We start from the raw sequence: 25,875 nt of genomic DNA, 5'->3' as shown, positions 1-25,875 counted from the left end.
TGAAAATGGCACACTAGATTCTGTTGCCCTGAACCTTCTGCCAATAGCAATTATAAATGCTGGAAAAACACTTTTTTAAAAGTTGGAAAGCACCAAAGAGTGACTAAAAGCATTCAGGAACTGGAGAGATTTTGATCCATGGCGGAAGGGCACCACACTACTGAGTAGAATTCACAGTTAAATGGTTTCCCCTGGGGGCACTCTCTGGTCCACAGATCACAGGGCACATACAACTCAAACAAATTTATCATCTTACTGGTCTGATGAGTCAGTGTGAGGCTGCCATAGTCCCTGAAAATTGAGTGGGATAACCCCTGAATAAAGAAGTTCCAGAGGGAGGAGACCCAAATTTGTGTATAAAGTCCCTTTTAGAGTTTGGCTTAACACCTGAATTATTTGAATACAGAGAAAAACTCTAAGGAGCCCAGGAAAGATAGCAGCTGATGGGCTAAAAAAGCTTGAGCAGAGATTTTAGCAGCTGTCCACTGCAGGGAAGACGGAGTTTGGAGTTTGAATCTCACTAAGTTAAAGGCGCTTTGTAAATAGTTTCAACTTGCCACTGAAACTCCAGATGGGCCAAGCCTTAGGAATAAAAGCACATCTCAGTACTAAGGCAAGGTGCTGAAACCAAGAGTAAAAGCAACAGAGCCACCCTAATTAAATCTAAACCAAGTCTCCACATGATTAAGGTGAACAACAAAACTCAGCACTCCTAAGAGGAGGATAACAAAATCCAAACCCTCTGCAACTCATCATTCAAAATTTCTCCTACACCTTAAGAAACTACTACAGAAGTGAAGAAATAAGGATGTATCATCTGTAGTCAGAAAAAAAAAGTCATAGAAATAGACTTCTGAATAACACAGTTTAGAATGATAAGATAAAGACATAAAAATAACAATGATAAATATGTTAAAGAATTATTTTGGGAAGTAATGGATAAAAGTGTGAGGAATTAATGGGACATAGATAAAACTGAAAAAGAAACAAATGGAAACTCTACAACTGAAAAATACAGTATCTGAAGTCAAAGTGTTATCAGACAGGACTAAGAACTGATAGGACACAATACAAGAAAAGATCAATAAACTTGAAAGTAGAATATTAGAAATAATTTGAATTGAAGCAGAGGAGAGAAAGGGATTGATAAGAAATTAATAGTCTCAATGATCTATAGAATAGCATTGAATGATCTAACATACTTCTTTCATTTTGAAGTGGTAGACAGATTTTTTAAAAATAATTTTTAATTGACATATAATGGTATCTTTTTATGTGCCATAATGTGATCTTTCAGATTTTTTTAAAGAGGTTTTTGCTGTAGGGTATGTGTGCTCACCAGAAAGACAGACAGAGACAGAGAGGCAGAAAGGAGAAATCACCCCCCGGGGGGATGGCCATGCCACAGTCCCTTCTCCTCCATTCTCCTCTCGGGATCTTGGGCGCACACACACACACGCCCAGTGTGAGTTTAAGCCACTGGGTCCGGGACTCGAACCACAGTCGACTACATGGGAGTCCAGTGACATAGCCTTTGCACCAGCTGCTGGTCCCCATAGTGTGATCTTTCAATACATGTATGTAATGTGCATGTGATATATAATCCTGTCAGAGTACTAAACACATCTACCATCTCAAATATTTGTCATTACTTTGTGTTATTGAACTGTCCCATTATAGTAGTTACCCTACTATTGTGTAGTGCTCTAGAAATCATTCCATTTATTTACTTGTAGTCCTGGGTCTGTTAACCAAGTTCTTCCCACTTTCCTTCCCAGCTGCTGGTATGTACTGTTTCACTTTGTACTTCTATGGAATCGAACTTTTTTAGCTTCCACTAATGAGTGAGAATATAGGATATTTGTCTTTCTGTGCTTGGCTTATTTCACTGAGCATTAGTTCCTCCAGGGTCATCTATCTTGCCTCAAATTGCAGGAATTCATCTGTTTTTGTGGCTGAATTCTATTGGGGATAGGTACCACATCTTCTTTACTCAGTTATCATTTGTTAGGCCCTTTTGTTGGTTCTGTATATCAGCATCTGTGAAGAGTGTGCTACATTAAACACAGGAGTGCAGGTGTCTCTCAGACAACCTGATTTTCTTTTCTTTGGATTTATGCCCAGTGGTGGTATTTCTGGACCTCTAGGTAGTTCTATTTCTAGTTTTTTGAGGGACTACCGTACTGACTGTACTAATTTACATCCCCACCAACAGTGCCCTTGAGTTCCTGGTGGGGCCAGTTTTACAGTGTAAGAAAACTTGATGAATATTGAATATTCTTTTAGTAATAAGTCTTTGGAATCTTGCCTTCTCTTTATGTATTAAAAAGTATGTGTTTTTAACCTCTTTATGCTGTCCTGAGCCTATGTACTCATTACCTTCACTTTAGCCACTTGGTTATTAGGATATAATATATTCTCTACAGTCACATTTGTCACAGCCATCTGTTTTCTGTGTTTTAGTACATCCACAGCCTCTCCTGGTGGCCACTAGGATCACTGTCAGCTGTCATGCCGTGCCAGCCACCTGAAGCTCTCTGTGCTCAAGCTATTGGCTTAGTAAAGGCATCAGTATCTTGTTTGCGTTACATTTGTTTAATTATAATTTTTATGGCATATAATAATTGTACATATTTATGGAATACAATGTGATTTTTCAGTATAAGAATACAGCACATGATGATTAAATCAGGGCGATTAGCACATCCATCATTTCAACTCTTTGTTCTCATTTTGTGTGAAGAACATTCAGAATTTTCAGGGCCAGGTGACATGGTGATTAAGCAGCATTTATTGTGTGTGTGTATCATATTTTCTTTACCCATTTATCTTTTGATGAAACCTTGGGTTTGTTTCCATATCTTGTCTATTGTGAATAAATATTAGAGTGTACATATTTTCCTTTGTTTGATAAATGCCTAATAGTAGGTATTCTGGATCTTACAATAGTTCTTTTTTTTAAAAAATTATTATTTATTTAGTTTTATTTATTCATTCATTTATTTTAATTTGAACACACACACACACAGAAAAATAGAGAGAGAGAGAGAAGGAAAGTGAGAAAGCAAACCACCAGGTCCAGGACTCGAATTGTGGCTGGCCATGTGGGAGTGTCTAGCATCTTTACCACCACGCCACTTGCTGGTTTCCCATACAATAGTTCTAGTTTTAGAACTGTTTTTGTGGACCTTCATACCGTTTTCCATCATGACTGTACTAATTTACACTCCCCTCAACAGTGTAGAAGAGTTTTCTTTCTCTGCATCCTTACCAGTGGTGTTTTGTCTTTTTATTTTATTTTATTTTATTTATTTTTTTAATATATACTAGCCATTCTAACTGGGGTAAAATGATACCTCATTGTGCATTTCTCTGTTGATTAGTGGTCATGCACTTTTTTTCATATGCTCTAACATACTTTTAATTGGAATCTTGAAGGAGAGGGGAGAGAATGATAAGGAAGAAAAATATTTGAAGAATTAGTGGCCAAATATTATCCAATTTGATTGAACAAACAGCCCACAGATCTACAAAGCTCAGAAAATGCAAGCAAGATAAATATGAAAGAAAATCATTCCTTGGCACATCATAATAAAATGACTGAAAAACAGAAATGCAAGGAAATGTCATAAATGTGACCTAAGAAATAAGGTGCATTACATCAGGACAAGTGCTGACTTCCATCAAAAGAAAGCCAACGACAGTGGAGTAACATTGTGATAGTGCTAAGAGGAAAAAAAGCAACCCAGAATTCAGTGATAATATTTTTCAAAAGTGAGAGTGAAATAAAAGCAATTCTGGATAAATAAAAACTGAGAGAGATGGTTTCCAGTGGACTGTCACTACAAGAACTATTAGAGAAAAATCTTTCAGCTGAAAGGAAGTGACACCAAATGGAAACTTGAATCTGTGTAGGAAGAAATGTTGAGCACTGGAAATGATAAATATAAATAAGTATAAAAGATAACATCAATGAAGTGAAAAAATAAGTCATAGGGAGAAATGCTTGGAACAAATACAGGACTTGTATGCAATATATATTAATAACTCCTAAAAATATATAAGAAAAAAAGAGTGAGCAGGTGGTGTAGTGGTTAAGGTGTTGAATTCCTGTATGGCCAACCATACTTTGAGTCCTGAATCCATTGGCTTGAAAATCACGAAGGATGTATGTGTGTGCATGACCAAAATCCCAAGGAGAATGCAAGAGAAAGGATTGTGGCATGGCCATCCCCCTGGGGGCTGATTTCTCACCTTCCTTCTCACTGTCTTTATCTGTGGTGAGCACACATGCTCTATGGCAAGAAAAAAAAAAGAGAGAGAGATTGAAAAGTGAACAAAGGATATGAACTGATCATGCACAGAAGAATCACAAATGGACAATAAACAGTTTTTAAAACATGCAAAAAGATGATTTACCTGCAAACTAAAATGATGATATTCCATTTTACACTATTTAGACTAACAAAAATTCACAGCTGCATATTCTAGATCTGGAATATCTACACTAAAACTCTTGAAGTTTCTCTGCATAAAAGTTTAGCATTAAGTTTTTTTTTTTTTTTTGAGAGGTTTTCACTATAGGGCGCGTGCACTAACCAGACAGACAGAGAGAGACATAGAGACAGAAAGTGAGAAATCACCCCCCAGGGGGGATGGTCACGCTGCATACCCTTCTCCGCCATTCTCCTCTCGGGATCTTGGGCATGCACGCACACGCGCCTGGTGTGAGTTCTAAGCCACCGGCTCCGGGACGCGAACCGTGGTCAACAACGTGGGAGTCCAGTGACATAGCCATTATGCTAACTGCTTTAGGATTTCCTTTAAGATACCCATAAACTTTCTAAAGTTATGAACCAGAAATCTTAGCTTTTAAAAATGTTACACCATTTTTAGCAGTTCAGAGGAATTTGGTCCATTTTGTACTGCTGTAACAAAATACCTGAGACTGGATCATTTCTTTATTATTTTTTTTTTCAGAGAGAGATTTTTGCTATGGGGCACATATGCTCATTGAAGAGACAGAGACAGAAAGCGAGAAATCACACCCCCCAGCGGGGGGAATGGCCACGCCACAATCCCTTCTCTAGTGTCCTCTCAAGATTTTGGGCATGCATGTACACATGTCTGACATGAGTTTTAAGTTTCTGGGTCCAAGACTTGAACCATGGTTGACTACACGGGAGTCCAGTGACGTAACCATTTCACCATCTAGTGGTCCCTGATATTATCATTTTTTAAATTTGACTAGAGAGAGAGGGAGAGTGAGAAAGCAAGCTGCCAGATCCAGTACTCAAACCATGATTGCCCATGTGGGAGTCCAGCACCTTTACCACCATGCTACCTGCCAGCCCTGAGACAGGATCATTTCATTTCTTTTTTACAGAGAGATTTTTGCTATAGGGTGTGTGCATTTGGTGGAGAGACAGAGAAAGAAAGAGAGACAGAAAGTGAGAAATCACCCCCTGGGAGGATAACCACTCTGCAATCCCTTCTCCACCATTCTGCTCTCAGGATTTTGAGCACATACACACACACGTGCCCGACTTGAGTTTTAAGCCTCTGTGTCTGGGACTCCAACTGGAGTCAACTATGTGGGAGTCCAGTGACGTAACCATTATGCAATCTGCTGCTCCAGAGACTGGATCATTTCTTATGAGCAAAAATTTACGGGCCAGTCCAATAGTGCTGTGGTTAAGTACTGTGCACAGGTAGCCAGATCCCATGTGGCCAACTGTAGTTCAAGTTCTAGCTGCAAAGTCTTGAAAAATCTGCCTGGTACGTGTGTGTGTGGGTGCCCGAAATCCTGATCGGTTGGAGGAAAAAGGATTGTAGTGTGACTATACCCCATGGGAAAAGCTTTCTCTCTCCCTGGTGAGTGCATGCACCTTTAGGCAATTAAAACATATATATGTTTCTTACAGTTCTGGTTCTGGGATGTTCAGGTTTAATCCCACTATGGAATTGACAGCATTACTCCTTTCATAAAGGGAGAGTTTAGTTCAGCCTCACAACACTGTTGCATCGGGGATTAAGTTTCTGACACATACCTTTTAGGGGGCACATTTCAGCTATAGCAGGGACTAAAAGTGAGGTAAGGGTAAAAACCAAAGGGCTGGCTTCATGGCCTGGTGGTGGTTTGAAGGAGCCAGATCCCACATGACTGACCACAGAGTTCAAATCCCAATATCTGTGACTTAGCAGACATGCCTGTGTCTGCATTTCCATGGTCCCTGATGAGTTCGAGAAATGGAGGAAAGTGATTACAGTGTGATCATGCCCTACTGGGGGTGCGCTTTCTCTCTCTCCCTCTCTCTGTGTCTCTCTCTCTCTGCTAGCATACATACCCTCTAGCAAGTTAAAAAAAAAAAAAAACGAGGAAAATTTGGAGACAATGATTTCCTAGATCCTTTTGAAAACTTTGGTTTGAACTTTAAAGTTTATACTATTAAGTTTTACTACAATGCAGAGAATTTTACAGTTTTTTCTTAACCATTTTCTTTTTTTCTGCTGTTACAAAAGAGGACTATACAATGTGTGGCCTTTTTATTACATAAGATTTGCACTGTAAGAATTAGACTTTGCTAAGGAAGGCATTATGGCCAGAATACATGCTTTGATATGGAAGCGATACTGAAATGCATAGGAAATCCTAAAAAGCCTGGTTTTCATGGTCAGTGAGTTTGACTAGAAAACATCTATGAGGTTAGTGTGTACAGTGCACAAGAATAAAGTACTATTCATATGAAAACAAAACAATTTAGGCTACTGAGAGCATTTAAGGTCACATGAAGTTCAGTTAAGGAGCGGAAAGTGTTTTGGTTTTGTTTTAGCTTTCTACACATCCAGACTTTGGCTCCTTTTATAATTCCCATTTAGCCTAGTAACATTAACTGTCTCTCAAAAGAACTTTGTGTTCAAGGTCTTCAGGTCAACTTGGAGATGTCAGGATTTTTATTATTTCATTTTCACCTACCCATTAATTTTCTAGTAATGACAGGCTGTTAGAATGCAGAGACTTAGTGGGAGAGTCCTTAGAAGTTGATCTTGTGTGTCATTTACTGATTTATTAATAATCTAAGAATGTCACTTTTACTGTAGAGCACTTATTCAGAATCTGCCATTATTGTCAGTCTATTAATTTGTTCTAAAAGACACTGAGAGAGGATCCCCTCCAGCTTTTTGTTTGTTTGTTGTTTTGCCATAGGGTATGTGTACTTGCTGGAGAGAGACAGAGATAGTGAGAGAGAAAGTGAGAAATCACCCCTTGGGAGAATGACCATGCTACAATCCCTTCTTCATTCTCCTCCTGTATTCTGGGTATAAACATACATGTCCCTGGCATGATTTTCAGGCCACCGAGTCTGAGACTCGAACTGCAGTTGACCATGTGGGAGTCCAGCACCTTAACCTCCATGCCTCCTACTGTAGGCCCTTCCTCCAATTTTAAAATGGGTGTGTTGTACACCCTCACAATTATGAATTAAATTTGGAATTTCTTAGTGTTTTCACCCAACTTCCACAGTAGTGCAAATGCACACTCATGCATATTTGTACTGTCCCCAAACTTCCTTTTTGTTGCAACTGAAAAGGAAAACTGCCCTGTTAAGGGCCAATGGGAAAGTGCACCTCTGGTAGCCCAGATGACACCTGCTCTGAGCAGGCATTGGTTCCAAAGGGATGTTTCAGCTGACTTTCTCTTTTGAGTCATAATCCTCTGAGTTTTCACTTGTCAAATGCAGGTGTGGGGATAAGGAGTGGGTGTGATGGCAGGTAGTCAATCCCTTGGGCTTCTTTCCAGGGACTGAATCATTTTCTTTTGGCTTGAATAAACAGTGATCCACCAACCATGGAAAGTTTAAAGATAAGAGCTTCAACTCAGCAGAAAAAATCTCAAGCAGTTATAATTATAGTGGCTCACTAACCCTTTTTTGAAGTTCTAATTTTAAAATTTTATTTAATTTTGCTTATTATCATTTAACTTGACCAGAGAGAGACAGAGAGAAAAAGTGAGAAAGCAAACCACCAGGTCTGGGACTTGAACTGTGGTCGGATGTGTGGAAGTCTAGTGCCTTAACCTCCATTCTACCTGCCAGCCCCATAGTTCCGACTTTAATTAGGTTATTAATATTATTAATAACCTAAATGTTTCTTCCCCACAGCAGAGGGAGAAAGTCTTACACTGCTCTGAACATAACGTCTAGTTTGAGTTAACTGTACATGACAGCCTTGTGCAGATCTGTTTTCTGAAAGCTTTAAGAGGAGGTTCAGAATGTGAAAATAGAAAATAAGAAAAAGTTTTGTGGTTTAAGTTTTTCTTTTTTAAAATTTTCCAGAGTGCATGTGTACTTGCCAGAGAGAAATTGGGGGAGGGGGGCGGGCAGCAGATGGTGTGGTGGTTAAGATGCTGGCCTCTCACATGACCGTCTGCAGTTCAAGTCCCAAATATAGTGGCTTGCTTTCTCACTCCTGTCCCCAACACCGTCCCCCACCCTTTCTTTCTCTGTTGAGCTCATGTGCCCTCTAGCAAATTAAAATAATAATAATAATAATGATAAATAAAATAGAATAATTATTTAAGAAAGAAAGAGATAGAGAAAGAGTGAGAAAATACCCCCTGTGGAAAATGGTCACACCGTAATTCCTTCTCCTTTTGGGATTTTTTGGCACAAATGCACATGTACCCAGTGTATGTTTCAAGCCACTGGGTCCAGAACTTGAACCAAGTAGTCAGCCGTGTTGGATACAGCTGCCTTAACCACTACACCATTGACTGGCCCTTGTTTAAGTTTTTTTAAGCTCACCAAATTATGATATGTTGTTATAACAAACTTTGATTGTTGAATCTTTCCTGAGACAGAGGGTGAGTGGTTTGAATAAATAAATAAATAACTAAATATTGCTAATTTAAGCATTTAAAAAAAAGAACAGTTCTTCGACACTTGATGTTTTTATTGTTATTTCCCTAGCTATTGGGTTGTTGGAAAAGTCATGATGTATTTTGCTGTTTTTCTATGCAAAAATATGTCATGACTTTTCCATTAACTGAAGATTTTAGTTCACTGAAACTCTTGAGGATGGCTGAAATTATGCTATTTCTTCCTCTATTTAAATTTATTTTTTGAATTGTGATTACTAATTTATGTATAGTCCTTGTACATCTTTGTAGGATACACTATGGTTTTACAAAGCTTGCATACAATGTATAATAAATAAAGGATATAGACATTTTTTTCGACGTTGAACATTATGTTATGTTGTGCGTATTTGCTAATAGTTCAACTATCTTTTTTTAAGGTATCTATCTATTGGATTGTCAGTGACATTTTTTACTCTGCTGTGGTACACTGTTTCATAACCAACTTTTTTACATGCATTCTTGTGTGTTTTAATTATTATTGAAAATGTCTTTTTTATTTTAGGTAGTTGAACTTTGGTTCACCTTTAGTAGGTTAAAAGGTTGTACTTTTTTTTTTTGCCATAGCTGCTCAGTATAACATTTTAAATAATTTAAAGAAGGTGGTAATGGTACCTTGTCACATATCCTGGTCGAGGAAAAAGGAAACAGTCTTTTCCTGTACCTTTATTGCAGGACTAAGAAAGCATACTCGTAAAAACTTACCCCAGACTTGCCATAGTTTTATTCTCCTTGTGCTTCATCAGCCCAGTACAAATCACCAGCAGAGAGGAGAGAATTATTACACCTGCTTTAGACTAAGCTCTTTGCGATGGATGAGTGCTCTGTTGTGAGGATTAAATGAAGCTTTGACATGTGTCAAAGTCCTGGAATTTCGTAGGCATTTACAGTACATCTTTAGTGTAAACTAGGTAAAACTATTTTGTATTTTCTTTACATATTTTTTGTTTTAATCTATGCTCAAAATGGACACTGACTATAATAAACTTCCCTTTTCTCAAAATTTTAAGGGTCCTCTTCTTGGGGACAGCAGGCAGCATAGTGGTTGAAGTGCTGGACTCTTACATGGCTGACTGCAGTTCAAATCCTGGACCCAGCTTGAAAATCATGGCAGGCATGTGTGCATATGTGCCCACAATCCCAGGAGAAGAATCATGGTGTAGTCATCCCTGCTCTCCCCTCACCCCCCCCGGGGGGGGAGGTAATTTCTCACTTTTCCTCTCTCTGTCTCTCTCCTTTCTAGTGAATACAGGAGTCCTATGGCAAACACCTTTAAAAAAAAGGAGTCCTCTTCTTTTCTGGGTCTAGCTAAACATTTCAGCCAACAGGGGACAATGTATAGAGTATCATTTTTACACGAAGCTTGTTTGAATTTTCTGTATCAGGGCTATCATGGGATCATGAGGATAGGCAGTACTTGCTTACAATCATATTTCATTTAGGAAAAGATGCTGTTCTCATTTGTAAGGAGAGATATGAAGTCATTTTCAGAACTTTGAAAGGAAATGAGGTGCTTGTAGTGTATTCACATAATCATGTCTCTTCTGTTGTAATGCCAAAAAAGATCCATAGCCAGGAAACTAAAAGCATTAAGTCTATTTTTAGCATTAATATGTTCATTTTTCCATAGTAACTTGGGAAAGAACAGAGAGCCTTACCTTATCAACTAATGTCTTTTACGTCAGTGACAGTGTTATTCAAACAGTAATGTGTGCCTAATAAAGATTGAGTTTTTACAATATTAATGGAGTTGGCTTGACTTTGGAAGAGTTATGTAACAAGCCAATCAACATGCAAATAAAGACCAATGTCTATTTTCCATTTGCCAGAGTAGCCTTTTTCTTTGTCTTGGCTTCAAGATAGTCTTTCCTCATGTTACCTCTATTTCCGTCACCTCCTTCTCCCTTTCCCTCTATTTTCAGAGTTTTATCTCACCATCATTCCATTGACATCATTTTCATTTAGTCTTTCATTGTGCCTCTAAGGTGATTTTCCAGACTTTGGATGAGTTTTATTTTTCTAACATAAAGGTTGAACAGTTCTTAGTAACTCAGCATGACACCCAGATCAGTGGAGACCAGGTATAGATGTTTCCCAGGAGACCAAGCAATTCCAGGATGTCATGAGATCTTGGCTAATACACGCAGTGTGCTTTATAATCAAGTTCCCTGGGACAGTGATCTCATTCTTTGACATTGATTTAGTACTCCATTCAGTGGGTAATAGATTGGATGAAGCTCTGCTATTGCATGGCCAAGTTAAGTCCAAGGATGATATATATTTTTTAAATTATTACTTTATTTAGCTTTGTTTATTTATTTATTTTAATTTGACCAGAGGGGAACAGAGCGAGAGTGAGAGAGAGAGAGAAAGTGAGAAAGCAAGCCACCAAATCCAGACTGAAACCATGGTCAGCCATGTGGGAGTCCAGCACCCTTAACTACCATGCCACCTGCTAGCTCCTCCAAGAATGATATTTAATATGTTACTGTGGAGTTTTCCTAACTGGGACTGACAGTGGAGCACCTAAACAGAGTGACTAAGGCTTGCTTTATGTAGTTCAGTTATCGGGGTGATGAGTTAGAGAACTGGATATTTGGCAGGCATTATGCTGAAAAGGCAGAAGAATATGGGAGAGTAGGAGGGATTTCACTCAGCGAACCATTGCGATTGTTTCCAAACCTGGCTGACCATCAGAATCACTTGGGGAGTTTTTTAGCATTGTGGAATTCTTTCCTTTGGGAGATTCTGCTTTAGTGAATCCATTTTATTGAATAGTTGAATAGTACTTGTTTAATATGACTATTCCCCTTTAATTAAATATCTAGATTCACCTGATATCTGCTGTTACTGTCTTACTGTTTTCTAAATCTTTACTGTCCTCAACGATGAAATCCAAACTCTTAATCTAGTCCTTGCTCCCCATCAAAGTTCTCTGGAATATGTCTCCTTCCATCTTTCCAGCTTTCTTAGAATATGAGTTTACATTTTAATTTGAAAGAATTGGGACAGTTATTGGAAGGATAAGTATTTTCATAAGCATGCAAAAACTTCTCCTTCAGGAGTAATCAAATTAATGCAAGTTAAAATCCTATGCTATTCCTTATTTGTTGTTGCTATCAGTAGGCATAGATAAAGAAATGAGAATATTGTTTGGGGATAGATGCAGTGTAAAAATCATTCTCCTATACTGCTCTTGGGAATGTGAGTTGGTAAGACCTTTCTGGTAAACAATTTGGTATTAATGCTTCAAGAGCTTTGGAATAGTGGGTTGTCAGAAAAGTCATGACACATTTTTGCATAGAAAAACAGAGGAAAATACATCATGACTTTTCCAGTGACCCAATAATTTGTGTTGTTTGATCCAGTCTTATCATTAGGAAACTACCCTAAATAAATAGCTGATATAGAAGCAAAGATGCGCTTATAATCATATTTACTACACTGAATATTTTTCCCCCATAGAGTGCATGCACCCACCAGAGAGGAGACAGAGATATAAGAGAGAAAAAGTGAGAAATCACTCCCTGGGGGGATGGCCATGCCACAATCCCCTTCTCCTCTGCTCTCTTCTAGATACTTGTTTATGTTCATTTATCCTCTTGCTAGGTAAACTGAAGCATTCAGCACATAAAACATCTTTTCTTAAATAATTTTTATGGGTACATTTCAGCAGTATTGCCACATAAATCTTTTTGAAATTTTGATCTTTAATAAGACTAATCAAATATATTTTGTACAAAAATCCTTCTTTCCTAGAATATATCAATATATGTTTCACACACACACACACCTGGCACAAATCTCAAGCCACTGGGCCCAAGACTCGAACTACAAAGTTGGCCATGTGGGATCCAGTGCCTTAATCCCTGTGCCATGTGCAAACTCTTACTACACTGAATTTTAACTTAACAGAAACTTGAAAGAAACCTAAATGTTCAAAAGTAGAGAAGTTGTTAAAGGATAACATCCCCATATGACAATATGACAAAATACCATTCATTGAAAAAAAAATTTTTTTTTCTTTTTGCCATAGGGAGCATGTGCTCATCAGAGAGGAGAAAGACAGAAAGATACTACCCCCTCACCCCGCAAGGTGGTATGGCCATGCCGCAATCCCTTCTCCTCCATACTCCTCTTAGGATCTTGGGCGTGCATGCACACATGCCTGACCACCTACTGGCCCTGTTCTTTTTTCTTTTCTTTCTTTTTTTTTTTTTTTTGGATAATAAAATATATATAACAAACCTGGCCATTTTTGCCTTTTTTTTTTTTTTTTTTTTTTTTTAAGTTTTGCCTTAGGATGCATGTGCTTCCTGTAGAAACAGAGACAGTGAGAAAGAAAGTGAGAACTCACCCTCCTCCCATTCCCAGCAGGGATGGCCACACCACAATCCCTTCTTCTCCTGGGATCTTGGACACACATGTACATGCGACCGGCCTGAGTTTAAAGCTACTGGATCTGGAACTCGAACCACAGTTGGCTCTGTGGGAGTCCAGTGACTTAACCACTACACCATCTCCTGGCCCCAGTTTTGCCATTTTAAATATACTGTTCAGTAGCGTTAGGTACATTCAGGTTGTGCAACCATCACCACCATCCATAGGTCTTTCTTCATCTTGAAGAACTGAAATGCTATACTCATAAACTTATAACTACTTTCTGTTCCCTTCTTCCCCTAGCCCCTGGCAAATCACCATTCTACTTCTGTTTCTATGAATTTGATTTTCTAGATATGTCATGTGAGTGGTAGGGCACTTCTTTTTTGGTTTCTTTCTTTTTCTTTTAGTGTTTGGCTGTTTCATTTAGCATAACAAACTCAATGTTTATCCGTGTTTTAGCATATGTCAGAATTTCTTTCTTTTGGAAGACTGAATAATATTTCATGGATTTTGTGTATCCATTCATTTTTAGACATTTGGGTTGTTTTCACCTTTTGGCTATTATAAATAATGCTGCTATTAGCATTGGTGTATAAACCTCTCTTTGAGATTTTATTTTTAATTATTTTGAATATATACCCAGATGAAAATTGTGGTTATGAAAAATACTGAATAGAAATGTGTATTGTGGGATCTGGTCAAATTAAAGAGCAGAGTCTAAAAATAGCAGGATTCTCTAGGCAGCTGTACCATGGTGGTTAGGGAAGCTGGATCCCACATGACTGACTGCACAGTTTGGGCCCTGACCTGACAGCTTGAAACACATGCCAGGTGCATGCCCAAAATCTAGAAAGGAGGAAGAAATGGGGGAGAAGGAATTGCAGTGTGAATCTACCCCATGGAGTGTGCTTTCTCACTTTCCTTCTCTCTTTTGCTTTCTGTCCCTTCTGGTGTGTGCACATGCCCACTGGCAAAATTTTAAAAGAAAAGCATGTTTCTCTTTCTTTAGGGGAAAAAAAAAGTATGTAGTAAAAGGACTGGATGGATGTAGAATTTGGAGTTCTTTTATTCTCTTACTGCATTTTCTCTTATAATAAAGAATGTATGCAAATAGAGTTTGATTTGGAGAGAGGGTTATTCCACATCTCCAGATCAAATCAGCAGAGTGATTAAGCACTGGTTTGCTTCACATGCTATCCTGCTTTGCTTCTTAGTTTATGAGAAATAATTTCACAAATATCTCTAGAGATGTAAAGCACCATGGACTAATTTAAATACTTATGGATCTCAAAAAAAGAATAACAGCTGTTACATCAGCAACAGCAAAGCATGTCAGCTACATAGAATTTGACTTGAGCTGGGTTTCTTCTTCGTTGAGAAATAGATGCTCCTATATAGATGCTTCACAATAGTCAATTCAAGAATGTTTCTTTTGTTTTTGACTTTTGTTGAATGTCTTGGTGCAGATGTAGAAAGCAAACAGGAGAGTCTTTATTATGAAGACTTCATCACGTATTCACTTTTTATAGAGCTAGTTCATAGTCAGGTAAGAATTATAGTGTTACTAATAAGGCAATCCTTGAACAAAATGTATTGCTTTAAAAGCTTGAATGAGAAGTTTGCATCTTTTAAACATCATAATGAATTGAATAACACAAATGATTTACCCTTTTCAACAAATATTTAGTACTAAAATAGAAAAAAATAATAGAAGTGGAAATAGCTTCAGACAATTACTCAAAGCTAGAATTTTCTAGGGATGTGAATGTTTGGTTCCCTCCCTCTTATTTCGTTTATGAGGTCTTTTCTAATTTAGCTTCTCTCATGTTTAATCATCTTATTTTCCTATCTTATTAATAGTTCTGCACTATTAATCATCGTTTATGTATTTCTTTATTTGTGGACTTATATATTGTTCACATTTATTCATCCTCTTGCTAGGTAAGCTGAAGTGTTCAGCAACATAAAACATCTTTTTTGGTGTAATTTTTATGGGCACCTTTCAGCATTATTGTCATAGAATTCTTTCTGAAATATTAATTTTTAAGGGACCAGCAGTTAGAGTAATGGCTATGTTGCTGGACTCCCACGTAGTCGACCGTGGTTCACGTCCCGGACCCGGTGGCTTAAAACTCACGCCGGGCACTTGTGCGCGCGTGCCCAAGATCCCGAGAGGAGAAGGGAGGAGAAGGGATTGCGGCATGGCCATCCCCCCTGGGGGTGATTTCTCGCTTTCTGTCTCTCTGTCTCTCTGTCTGTCTGGCGAACGCACCCGCCCTATAGTGAAAACCTCTCAAAAAAAATAAATAAATAAAACTCATGCCGGGCGCGTGTGCGTGCTGCCCAAGATCCTGAAAGGAGAATGGAGGAGAAGGGCTTGCAGTGTGGCCATCCACCCTGGGGGGAGATTTCTCGCTTTCTGTCTCTCTGTCTCTCTCTGTCTGTCTGGCAAGTGCACGTGCCCTAAAGCGAAAAACCTATCCAAAAAAATAATAATTTTTAATACGACTCATCAAACATATTTTGTGAAAAGCACCTTTTTCTCCTAGAATATATCAACATCTGTTTCTGTTATATATATAAACTTTGCTATTAATATAAAAACAGTTCTCTCTACTTTTATTTCTGGTTTTTATTTTTCTCATTTCACTCAATTTTCTTTTACTGAAAATGCAAAAACAAAACACCCAAGGTAGACAGAGTGATACAGGGAGGAGGGCTCAGACTTTGGAATCTAGCAGAACTGGGTAAAGTTCCTGTTTGACCACTTCTATACTGCAAGACTTAGTATTTCTGTGCTGCAATTTCCTTACCAGTAAGGAATTGCCTCTGCCTTAGAGTTTCCACAAGATTAGAAATTTCACAGTATTCCGTACTATAGAAATATTATGCCTAAAGTGCCTTCTCCTATGCCTTGCATCTGAACAGGCACTCAGTAATTGGAGGCAGCTACTGTTACTGCTTCTTTTACCATTTGGTGTTAACCACACTTTTTTTTTTTTGATAGAGAATATAATCCGTGCTATATTACATTATTATTAGAAATACACGGTCTCTGTTTATGTATATTGCCACCTTATGATACCAGGCTTACTGTGCATCTTGACCAATATTCACTCTAAGCGGATTTTTTTTTTTAAGAATTATTTTATTTCACTTTATTTATTTATTTATTTTTAATTTGACCAGAGAGGGACAGAATAAGAGAGGGTGAGAGAGACAGAGAGTGAGAAAGCAAGCCACTAGGCCCAGGACTTGAACCGCCGTCCGCCATGAGGGAGTCCAGCACCCTTAACCACCAGGCCACCTGCCCGCCTCTCTAAGCAGATGTTTTAAGAGCCACTCTGTGGATGTGCCATGCGTTCTTTTTCCTTGGCCATTTCCGTGAGAAGACTGCTCATTTAGGCTGGATCCCAGCAGGAAGGCAGTGTGGAGCAGAAACGTGACTGTGCTTTGCGAGTTGTTTGATGCTGTGTCTTATTTACCCGAAGGTGGCTGAGGTATCAGCTGAAATACAGAATTTCATTATTTTAACACTGACATGTATTTTAAAATCAAGTTTGGGTCTTGAAAATACGTCAACAAAATGGTAAAATTATGTGGCAAATTATCATCAAATAACTAGAAAATAAAAGTAAGAATTAGCATGCTTGCTATGACTGAGCTTTATACAAAGAAATCTTTTTAGAAGTAGAATGAAAAAAGATGCATATGCCACTTCTGCAGAGGATGCTAAATTCTCCCTTGAAAGAAATTAAGGAATTTCTTATGTAAGACCTTCTGTAGGCAACAGTAAACTCTATAACGACATTGTCAATATTGTTACTAAAGGAGTGAACATTATTAACATCAACGTGTAATGCAGTGAAAGTGATAGGAAATGCTCTAAATAGATGTGGTCTAAGGATGTAGTTTCTGGTCGTTTGGGTTTTATCAGGGTGAGGATTTAGACCACTAAGGAAAGTGAATGTATGGTTTGTATCTTGTACACTATATTTATCACTTTTGTCAGTCTGGTTCTTAGTAAGAAGTGAGAGTATTCCTTCTTCATTCTGTGAGTATTTCACATAGTCCTCTGCAATGTATCAATCATTCTTATGATTCATCAATGAAGATTCACTGATAAGCCACACTGGCAAATTGTCTGCTCTCGTAGAGCTTATATTATATTGCAGAAAATAGACAATAAAACTAATTTTAGATTGTTATAAATTCTGTAACAGATATAGACCTATTCAGAGTTTGCTTTTTCTTGTATCATGCTGATAATGTGATTTTCTAGAAATTAACTTCGCCCAAGTTGTCATATTTGCTGGCATACAATTGTTTCAAATATTGTTTAAGTTTAATTCCTTTTTTTTTTTTCCAGTTTGCCAGAGGGTGCACGTGCCAGAGAGAGATAGAGAGAGGGCAAAGTAGATAGCATTCCCTAATGGGTTACAATGACACTGTAATCCCTTCTCCTCCATTTCTCTATCTTGTTGGGATTTTGATTACACATGTACATGTGCCTGGTGTGTTTTCCAAGCCACCAGGATGAGTATTTAGACTGCATGGTCCACCATGTGGGATGTGGTTTCCTTAACCACTCTGCCATAAGGCCAGCCCCATGATGGAATTCAATGGCCATTGAAACAGTGTCAGGATGTGGTCCCTTTAGGAGATGATTAGTGATTTGTTTTCATGAGTAGATTAGTACTGTTATCACAGGAGTGGGTTAGTTATCACAGTAGTGCAGCACCCTTTCTCTCTCAGGCACTCACTTGCCCTTCTGGCTCTCACTAAGCTATGATTCAACATTGGATTTCCCAGCTTCCAGAATCATGAGCCAAATAAAGTTCCATTGTTTATAGATTACCATGTCTTAGGTACTCTGTTATAGCAGCAGGAAACAGACCAAGGCATATGAACTGTAGTGATGCCCCCTTTTTTGTTACTGGTAGCATAGCAATAACTTTTTTTTTTCTCTTTCATTTTCTCTTTCTCTTTCTGATGAGCAGTCTGCCAAAGAACTTACCAATTTTATTAAACTTTACAAAGAACCACCTTTTGGCACTACTAACTTTTGTTTTGTTTTTATACATCTGCTTTTTTTAATTGATTTTTTACTCTTAATTATATCTGCCTTCTACTTTGAGAATAATACACTTTTTTTTTGGAGAGGTTTTTTTTTTTTTTTTGCTATAGGGCACGTGCATTCACCAGAAAGACAGAGAGAGACAGAGAGACAGAAAGTGAGAAATCACCCCCCGGGGGGATGGCCATGCCACAATCCCTTCTCCTCTATTCTCCTCTCAGGATCTTGGGCATGCACGCACACATGCCCGGCGTGAGTTCAAGCCACCGGGTCTGGGACTTGAACCATGGTCAACTACATGGGAGTCTAGCAACATAGCCATTACACTAACTGCTGGTCCCAATACACTGTTTTTTTAGATAGAAACTTTTAATTTTTCTTTCCTTTTTAAAGCATTCTAATAACCTAATTATTCTAATAATCTAATTTCACTTGTTAAAATTATTATTATTTTAAAATTTGTTTTAGGGCACATGCGATCACCAGGGAAAGATAGAGTGGGGGTGGCAAGAGTGAGAAAGCAAGCCACCAGGTCCAGGACTCAAACTACGGTTAGCCATATGGAAGGCCATCACCATAACTACCATGCTGCCTACTGGCCCCAGAACATCGATTTTACAACCTTGCTCCTTTGCCAACAGAACAACTTACATATTTTCACTTAATATCATTGTACCATTCTGTCCTTTTCTTTCTCTTTTTTCTTTCTTTTCTCTTTTGTTTTCTCTTTTTTCTTTCCTTTCCTTTTTTCTTTTTCTTTTCTTCTATTTCTTTTTTTTTTTAGATTGCTAGAAGACCCACTTGCCCACTTTAAGTGAAAAGATATCATTTGTTCTGTATCCCAAGTGTTTTAATATATTGAACTTCCAGTATTTTTTAGCTCAAATAATTTCTAATTTTCAGTGGTTTTTTTTTTTTTTTTTCAAGCTGGGTTATTCAGAAGTGGGTTGCACAATCTCAGAACATATCTTTTTTTATTGTTTCTAGTATAATTCTATTTTAGCAAGATAATGCACTCCACGTTGTTTCAGTCTTTTGACATTTGTTGAGAAGTCCTTTATGACTCAGTATATGGTCCACAGTTGATGGGTATAACATTCTAGTTAACCCGATTAGATTATCTTAGTTAATCATGTTGTTTAAATCTTCCATATCTCACTGATACTTTTTGACTGCTTATTTGATCACCACTGAGTGAGTGTTTTAAAATCTCCAGCTATGATTATAGATTTGTTGTCTACTTATTTTTTTAGTTCTGTAATTTTTTTTACTTTGTACATTTTGAAACAATGTTGAATTTACATTTTTATCATTATGAAATTCCCTCTTATAATAATTTTTGCCCAGTTTGTCTGATATCAATATATAATTAATACATCTTCAGGCATGATTTCATTTTTAGCCTGTGTTCTGATGTTTAAAGTGTGTCTCTTAAGTGCATTTAGTTTTATCTTTTTATTTATTTTCTATTACTGTTTTTTTAAAGAATAATTAATTTTATTTATTATTATTATTTTTAAATGTGACCAGGGAGAGACAGAAAGAGAAAGAAAGGGAAAGTGAAAAAGCAAGCCACCAGGTCCAGTATTCAAACCACAATTGACCATGTGAGAGTCCAGTGCCTTAACCAGCATCACCTGCCAGCCCTTACTTATTATTGTTAAGACTAGTTTGAAAATCTCTCTTTTGAAGTTGTAAGTCATTTACATTTAATGTGGTAACTGATATTTGGGATTTTATCATTTTGCCGTTTGTTTTTTATTTGTCTCATATGTTTTTGTTCTTTTAGTTCTTCATCTCTGCCTTATTTTTGTTAATTTAGTCTTAGGTTTTCTCCTATATTATCATTTTAGTAACACTTTTTATATTATTCTTCTGGTAGTTCTGCAGGGATTACAGTTTGCTTCCTTGACTTTTATAGTCTACCTTAAATTTGTACTTTTCCATTTCCTGAACATAGAAAGAAACTTAGAGTCTATAGCTTTTATGTAGTTAATACATTTTATGTATAATCACAAATTCACTATTTCTGACACCCTTAATTTCTGCAGTTCCATGTTCCTACCTGAAATCACTTTGCTTTATTCTGAAATAATTTTCATATATTTTGTAGCATGAATTTCTGGCAACTAATTCTCCCAGTTTTTTCGGGAAGCATCTTTTCTTTCTTTCTTTACTCTAAAAATGTCATTACATTGTCTTCTGCCTTCCAAAGTCAACTATCAGTTTAATTACTCTTTTGATGGTAATGTATTCTTTTTTTTTCTGACTGACTTTAAGATTTTCTTCTGTATTTTTATTTCAGCATTTCAACTCTGAGTATTTTATTTTATCCTGCTTGACATTTGCTGAGCTTCTTGATGTGTGGTTTGATGTTTTCAGCACTTTTAGAATACTTTTATCCATTACATTTTCTACTATCATTGCATTCCTTATTCTCTTTGTTCTGTTTCTGGGACTGTGATAATACATTTCAGACCATTTAACTTTGTCCTCTATGTCTCTTTGCTCTGTTGTGTTTTTTAACCTCGCTCTTCTTAATTTTAGATAATCTCTAATTTTTTTAAGTGTCTTTTTTTTTAAATTTTCTTCATGAGAGAGAAAGGGATATGGGCTCTCATCTCACCATGAATTCTCCACCCTCAAGCCCTCTAGACAGTTTAGTGTGTTTCATATCGACCTGGAATCTGAACTGTGATCTTCCACATGGCTCCATGTATCACAGAGTGGTACTCTACCATCTGTGCCACTGAGGCGAGTCATACTGATGCGTATTTTTGGTTCACCAAAGCAGTCTTCTCTATCCAGTCTTCTTTTAAACCCATACAATGAATTTTTATTTTCAAATATTGTGTATTTACTTGTGTATTTACTCTAGATTACTTTTTTTTTTAGATTCCAACTCTGTTAGTTATCTTTTTATCCATTTTGTCCAGTTTTTTCCTCTATTTTCTTTACTATATTTGTAATAATGATTTTAAAATTCTTGGCTTCTACATCTGAATTATCTATGAGTGATCTTTCTTGTCTATGTTTGCTCTGGTTTATTGAGCACATTTTCCTGGCTCATGGTGGGTTTCATGCTTCTTTATTGTATCCCAGACATTTTATATTTAAGATGAAGATGATTTTATTTTTCTCTCACACAGATTCCCCTTTCCTCTGTTAGCAGATAGAGCAAAAAGCCGATTGCTCAACAGATGCAATTGAATTGAGTGGCGGTGGCAGGGGCAGTTGGGTCTCAGTTTTAGTTGATCTAGTCCACCTCTGTTTTGCCCCTTCTTTTTTACTGCAAACCTCCTTAGCTTCTGATTGAGAGCCAGACAGGTCTCTATCTCCTTATCCCGTTAGTACCTGAGAAGATATCTTATCTGCCCTTTGGAGTTTAGAGTTCAGCTTTTTATTCTCTCGCATCATTTAGCTCCAAAATTTGCCAAGTATCTGAAGGGGGAGACCTTTGATAGAGTTATTGTAGGCTCTTCTCCCTAGTGGAACTTCGCTCCCAAGCACTATCAGACGTCAGATTTCACTCTGCAATTTATCTACCCTCAACCCCCAACTTCTAAAAGCCAGCATTCAGCAATGTCCTGTGGAGAAAACTGGCTACGTATTTGGGGCTTTTTCTGGTTTCATCATTTTTGTCAACTCCTGCAGTTATTGAGGAATCCACTAGTTTTTCTTTTCCCTGTAGAGTTTCAAATAAGTAGAGTTTCTCTGTTTATACCAAGCCCAAGTCTAATCTATGGTCAGAGTCAGGTGATGCCCCCGTGGAAGACGATAGCAATTCAGCTCAGCTTGGAAGGGCACGTCTCTCTCTGAAGTTTTATTTTATTTTATTCATTGATTTTTTGTTGTTGTTGTTGCTTAGAAAGGTCACCAGTGTTCATAAAAATGTGTTTTTGAAATGTATCCCTTTCCCTCCTAGTTATCTTACCAGGAATGATGGCTCCCAGTAGACTTCACTTCCCCATCTTACTTGGGAACACAAGTTTTGTACCTGACATTTAATTTATTTCTATAATATAAATGTCTACATAGCTTTTCAACACTTGAAATATACTTTTTTTATGTTAGATCTTATAATATTATTGGAAATTTGGGGTAATTTTTCATCTTGTAACAAATACCCTTAAAACTAAATATCTGATGGTGTTTTATATTTGATGTGGTTTCTTGATATAAATGTATAAATTTGTAAGTTTGTCAACAGGTATCCATAGCTTTTTTTCTTTTTGAAATTTCAATGTTTATACTGGCAAATTTTTGCCAAGAAATAATGCACTTATTTGCTTTTACAGTGTGTGAGAATCCCCACTTCCTGTAGAGGTGCATAAATGCTACAACAAATTTTTCTTCCCTTCCTTACATACCTACATGCCATTTTCATCTCCAGAAAGGATGAAAAGATTAAGGTTTTTTTCCTTAATATTAATCTTAATGTTTTAGAGTGGTATTATGAGCCCTAAAAATAATTAACTATTAATCTTATTGGTGTCTAAAGTACAAAAATGTATATGGAAAAGAAAAATAGATATAAGCACAAATTTTCATTTTGATTTGTTTTAGCACATAGGTAGTGCTCAGTCTATATTTGTTCATTGCTTTTGCCATGTCTTGCTTTTTGCATCTTCCTTTTTACACTTTAAAATTTTTATTTATTAAAGAGATTTTTGCTGTAGGGTATGTGCACTCATCAGAGAGATAGAGAGAGACGAAGAGAGAGAAAGTGAGAAATCATCTTCCTGGGGGGTATAGCCACACCACAATCCCTTCTCTTCCATTTTCCTCTTAGGATTTTGGGCATGCACCCAGCCTGAGTTCTAAGCTGACAATGTGGGAGTCCAACCATATAACCATTACGTCATCTGCCAGTCCCTTTTAATTTACTTTTAATTTGACCAGAGAGAGACAGACAGAAAGAAGTGAGAAAGCAAGCCACCAGATCCAGGACTCAAACCATGGTCAGCTATGTCGGAGTCCAGCACATTAACCACCATGTCACATGCCAGCTCCATCATTTTTACATCTTTAAGAGAGCTGTTTCATGTTCTTTTGTTTCAGGGGAAAATGAAAAAATTTATTTTTTGAAAAATGCTACATATCTTGATATGAATTAACCGAAAGGAAATTGTCTCATTTCTTCATTCTTCTAAACATTTTTTTAAAAAGGGACTCTACTTGCCTTTGAATAAAAACAAAGGCTTTTGAGAACTTATGAGTTTAAGAATTACATAGCATGCCCTGTCTTAATATTGACTTTGTATATTTGCAGTCTAGAACCATACTTTTTTTATTTTAGAATGGAAACATGTATTTCTGGAGAGATAAACATGCTTTTAATTACCTGTAGTGATGCAAGTAGAACATTTTTTTTCTTATTCCACAGTACATATCCATCAGAGTAATGAGTTGAGATTAATACTGATTTGATTTTTGTTTTCATTCAGAAATACTTGATTTACTTACAAAATAAGACCTTTAAAAAGGACTCATGGTCTTCAGTATTCAGAAAAATGTGCTTTTTCTTTTTGTACTTTTTTATGTGTAATTTATTTTACATTATAGGACAGTTCAAATAAATATTAAAGCCAAGGCTGTGCTATTGTCCTCGCTATCACTGTCACTGTCCTATCTTTCATTTACACAATTGCGATTTAAGTAGGTATCCCTCTGAAATTATCATGTTATTTTTCCCTCTGTAACCTTTTTTTGTATCATCAAATGGCCATTCCTCAGGTAGTTAGTCCTCATTTTTCTTTAATGTGATTAAAAATATTTTTTTCTAGATTTTTGCCAGAGTGTGTGTGCTCATTAGAGAGAGACAGTCAAGAGGGAAAGTGAGAAATTAGCCCCGTGAGGGAATGGCCATGCCACAATTCCTTCTCCATGCTCCTCCTGGGATTTTGGGCAGATATGCACATATACCCAGTGTGATTTTCAAGCTTCCAGGTCTGCAACTCAAACTACAGCGAACCATTTTGGAGTCCGGCACTTCCACATGGGCAAAAGGCCACTTGTTACCCCTTCAATGTGACTCTTTTAAAAATGAAGATTTCATTTTTCATGTGTTTGTCTCAGGTAGTTTCTATTCATCATTATGGCATTTCTTTTCATTTTCTTCTCTATGCTTCTAAGTGAAATAATGTTGAATATTGATATCTTATTAATGATATGTGTAAAAAAAAAATCTTAAACAGATGCTTAGAAATGTTGGCTTGAAAATACAATGACCATTCAAACACTGAAGTTCTTTCTTTCTTTTTTTTTTTTTTTGGAGAGGTTTTTTGCTCTAGGGCGTGTGCGCTTGCCAGAAAGAGAGAGACAGAGAGACAGAAAGCGAGAAATCACCCCCCGGGGGATGGCCACGCCACAGTCCCTTCTCCTCATGCCATAATCCCTTCTCCTCAATTCTACTCTCTGAGTCTTGGGCACGCACGCACATATGCCCGGCATGAGTTTAAGCCACCGGGTCCAAGACTCCATGGGAGTCAGCCACCGGTCAGCCACCGGTCAGCTACATGGGAGTTCAACGACATAGCCATTACTAACTGCTAACTGCTGGTCCCCAAACACTGAAGTTCTTTCAGTTGAAGTTTTTTCAGTGGTTGATATTTAGTTTGGTGCATATTCAGAATAGGATTCTTATTCTCTTTGGCCAAAATTAATATGCAGAGGCACAATCTGCTTTTCATAATTTCTTCCTGTAGTTGGTATTCTTTAGCTTGTTTCTATATCACTCTTAAGGAAATGATTGTTTCACTGCGTTACACAGATGATCCTTCTCAGTGCTTTGTGTATTTTTAAGGGTTTTTAGAAACGAATTTTTACAATATGCACTGGATTCTCAGTTTAAACTGTTTATTGCTTACAAATACACACACACATGCACTCACAGAGTGCTGGCTCTGTGAGTGCATGTTTCTCTCCCCCAATATTTAATATTATTCTACACTATAAATAGCTACATAGCTTTTTAACATTCGAAATATATTTTGAGTCATGTTATATTTTATCATATTATTGGAAATTAATAGTAATTTTAGGTATTGTAACAAATACTCTTGGAACCAAATTTTTCACATTTACTTATTTCTGGAAGGTGGTAGATGAGCGTTTTGTTTTGTTTTGTTTTAGGCTGGGGCTGTCAGGTAGAGGGCATGTTAGGTAGGGCATGCAACAGGGCTGTGGGCAAGGATCTGCAGTTACTTAAACATTAAATCCTAATAGCACACTAGATTCTGGGGTGAAGGCCAGTGGAATATTTTTACTTGCTCTGCCATTGGAGTTATGCAAACAGAAGCTGATGCACACCCAGAGGTTCATGACTGAGAAAGTAAACTTGTACATTTCTATTTTTTTTTTTATAGGTTCAAAAAGGCATTTGAATCTGAGCCAACACTACAGTCAGGAATTAATTATGCGGTCCTCCTCTTGGCAGCAGGGCACCAATTTGAATCTTCCTTTGAGCTCCGGAAAGTTGGTAATTACCGCTTAGTAT

At 37.3% G+C, this 25,875-nt stretch overlaps 1 protein-coding gene across 1 annotated transcript in view; it reads left to right on the top strand.

Moving 5' to 3' along the window:
* MAP3K5 (mitogen-activated protein kinase kinase kinase 5) overlaps positions 1-25,875 on the top strand; it is a gene marked incomplete at its 5' end in the record, with an annotated part of 263,294 nt that overhangs the window by 103,016 nt on the left and 134,403 nt on the right. The window contains one exon of the mRNA XM_027770250.1: positions 25,745-25,857. Coding sequence (XP_027626051.1) covers positions 25,745-25,857 — 113 coding nt within the window. The remainder of the gene's footprint in view (positions 1-25,744; positions 25,858-25,875) is intronic.

Source organism: Tupaia chinensis, unplaced genomic scaffold (assembly GCF_000334495.1).
Source record: "Tupaia chinensis unplaced genomic scaffold, TupChi_1.0 Scaffold000117_2, whole genome shotgun sequence".
NCBI classification, from domain to species: Eukaryota; Metazoa; Chordata; class Mammalia; order Scandentia; family Tupaiidae; genus Tupaia; species Tupaia belangeri.
Note: the sequence above shows the minus strand (reverse complement) of the source record. Positions and strands in the feature narration are given on the sequence as shown.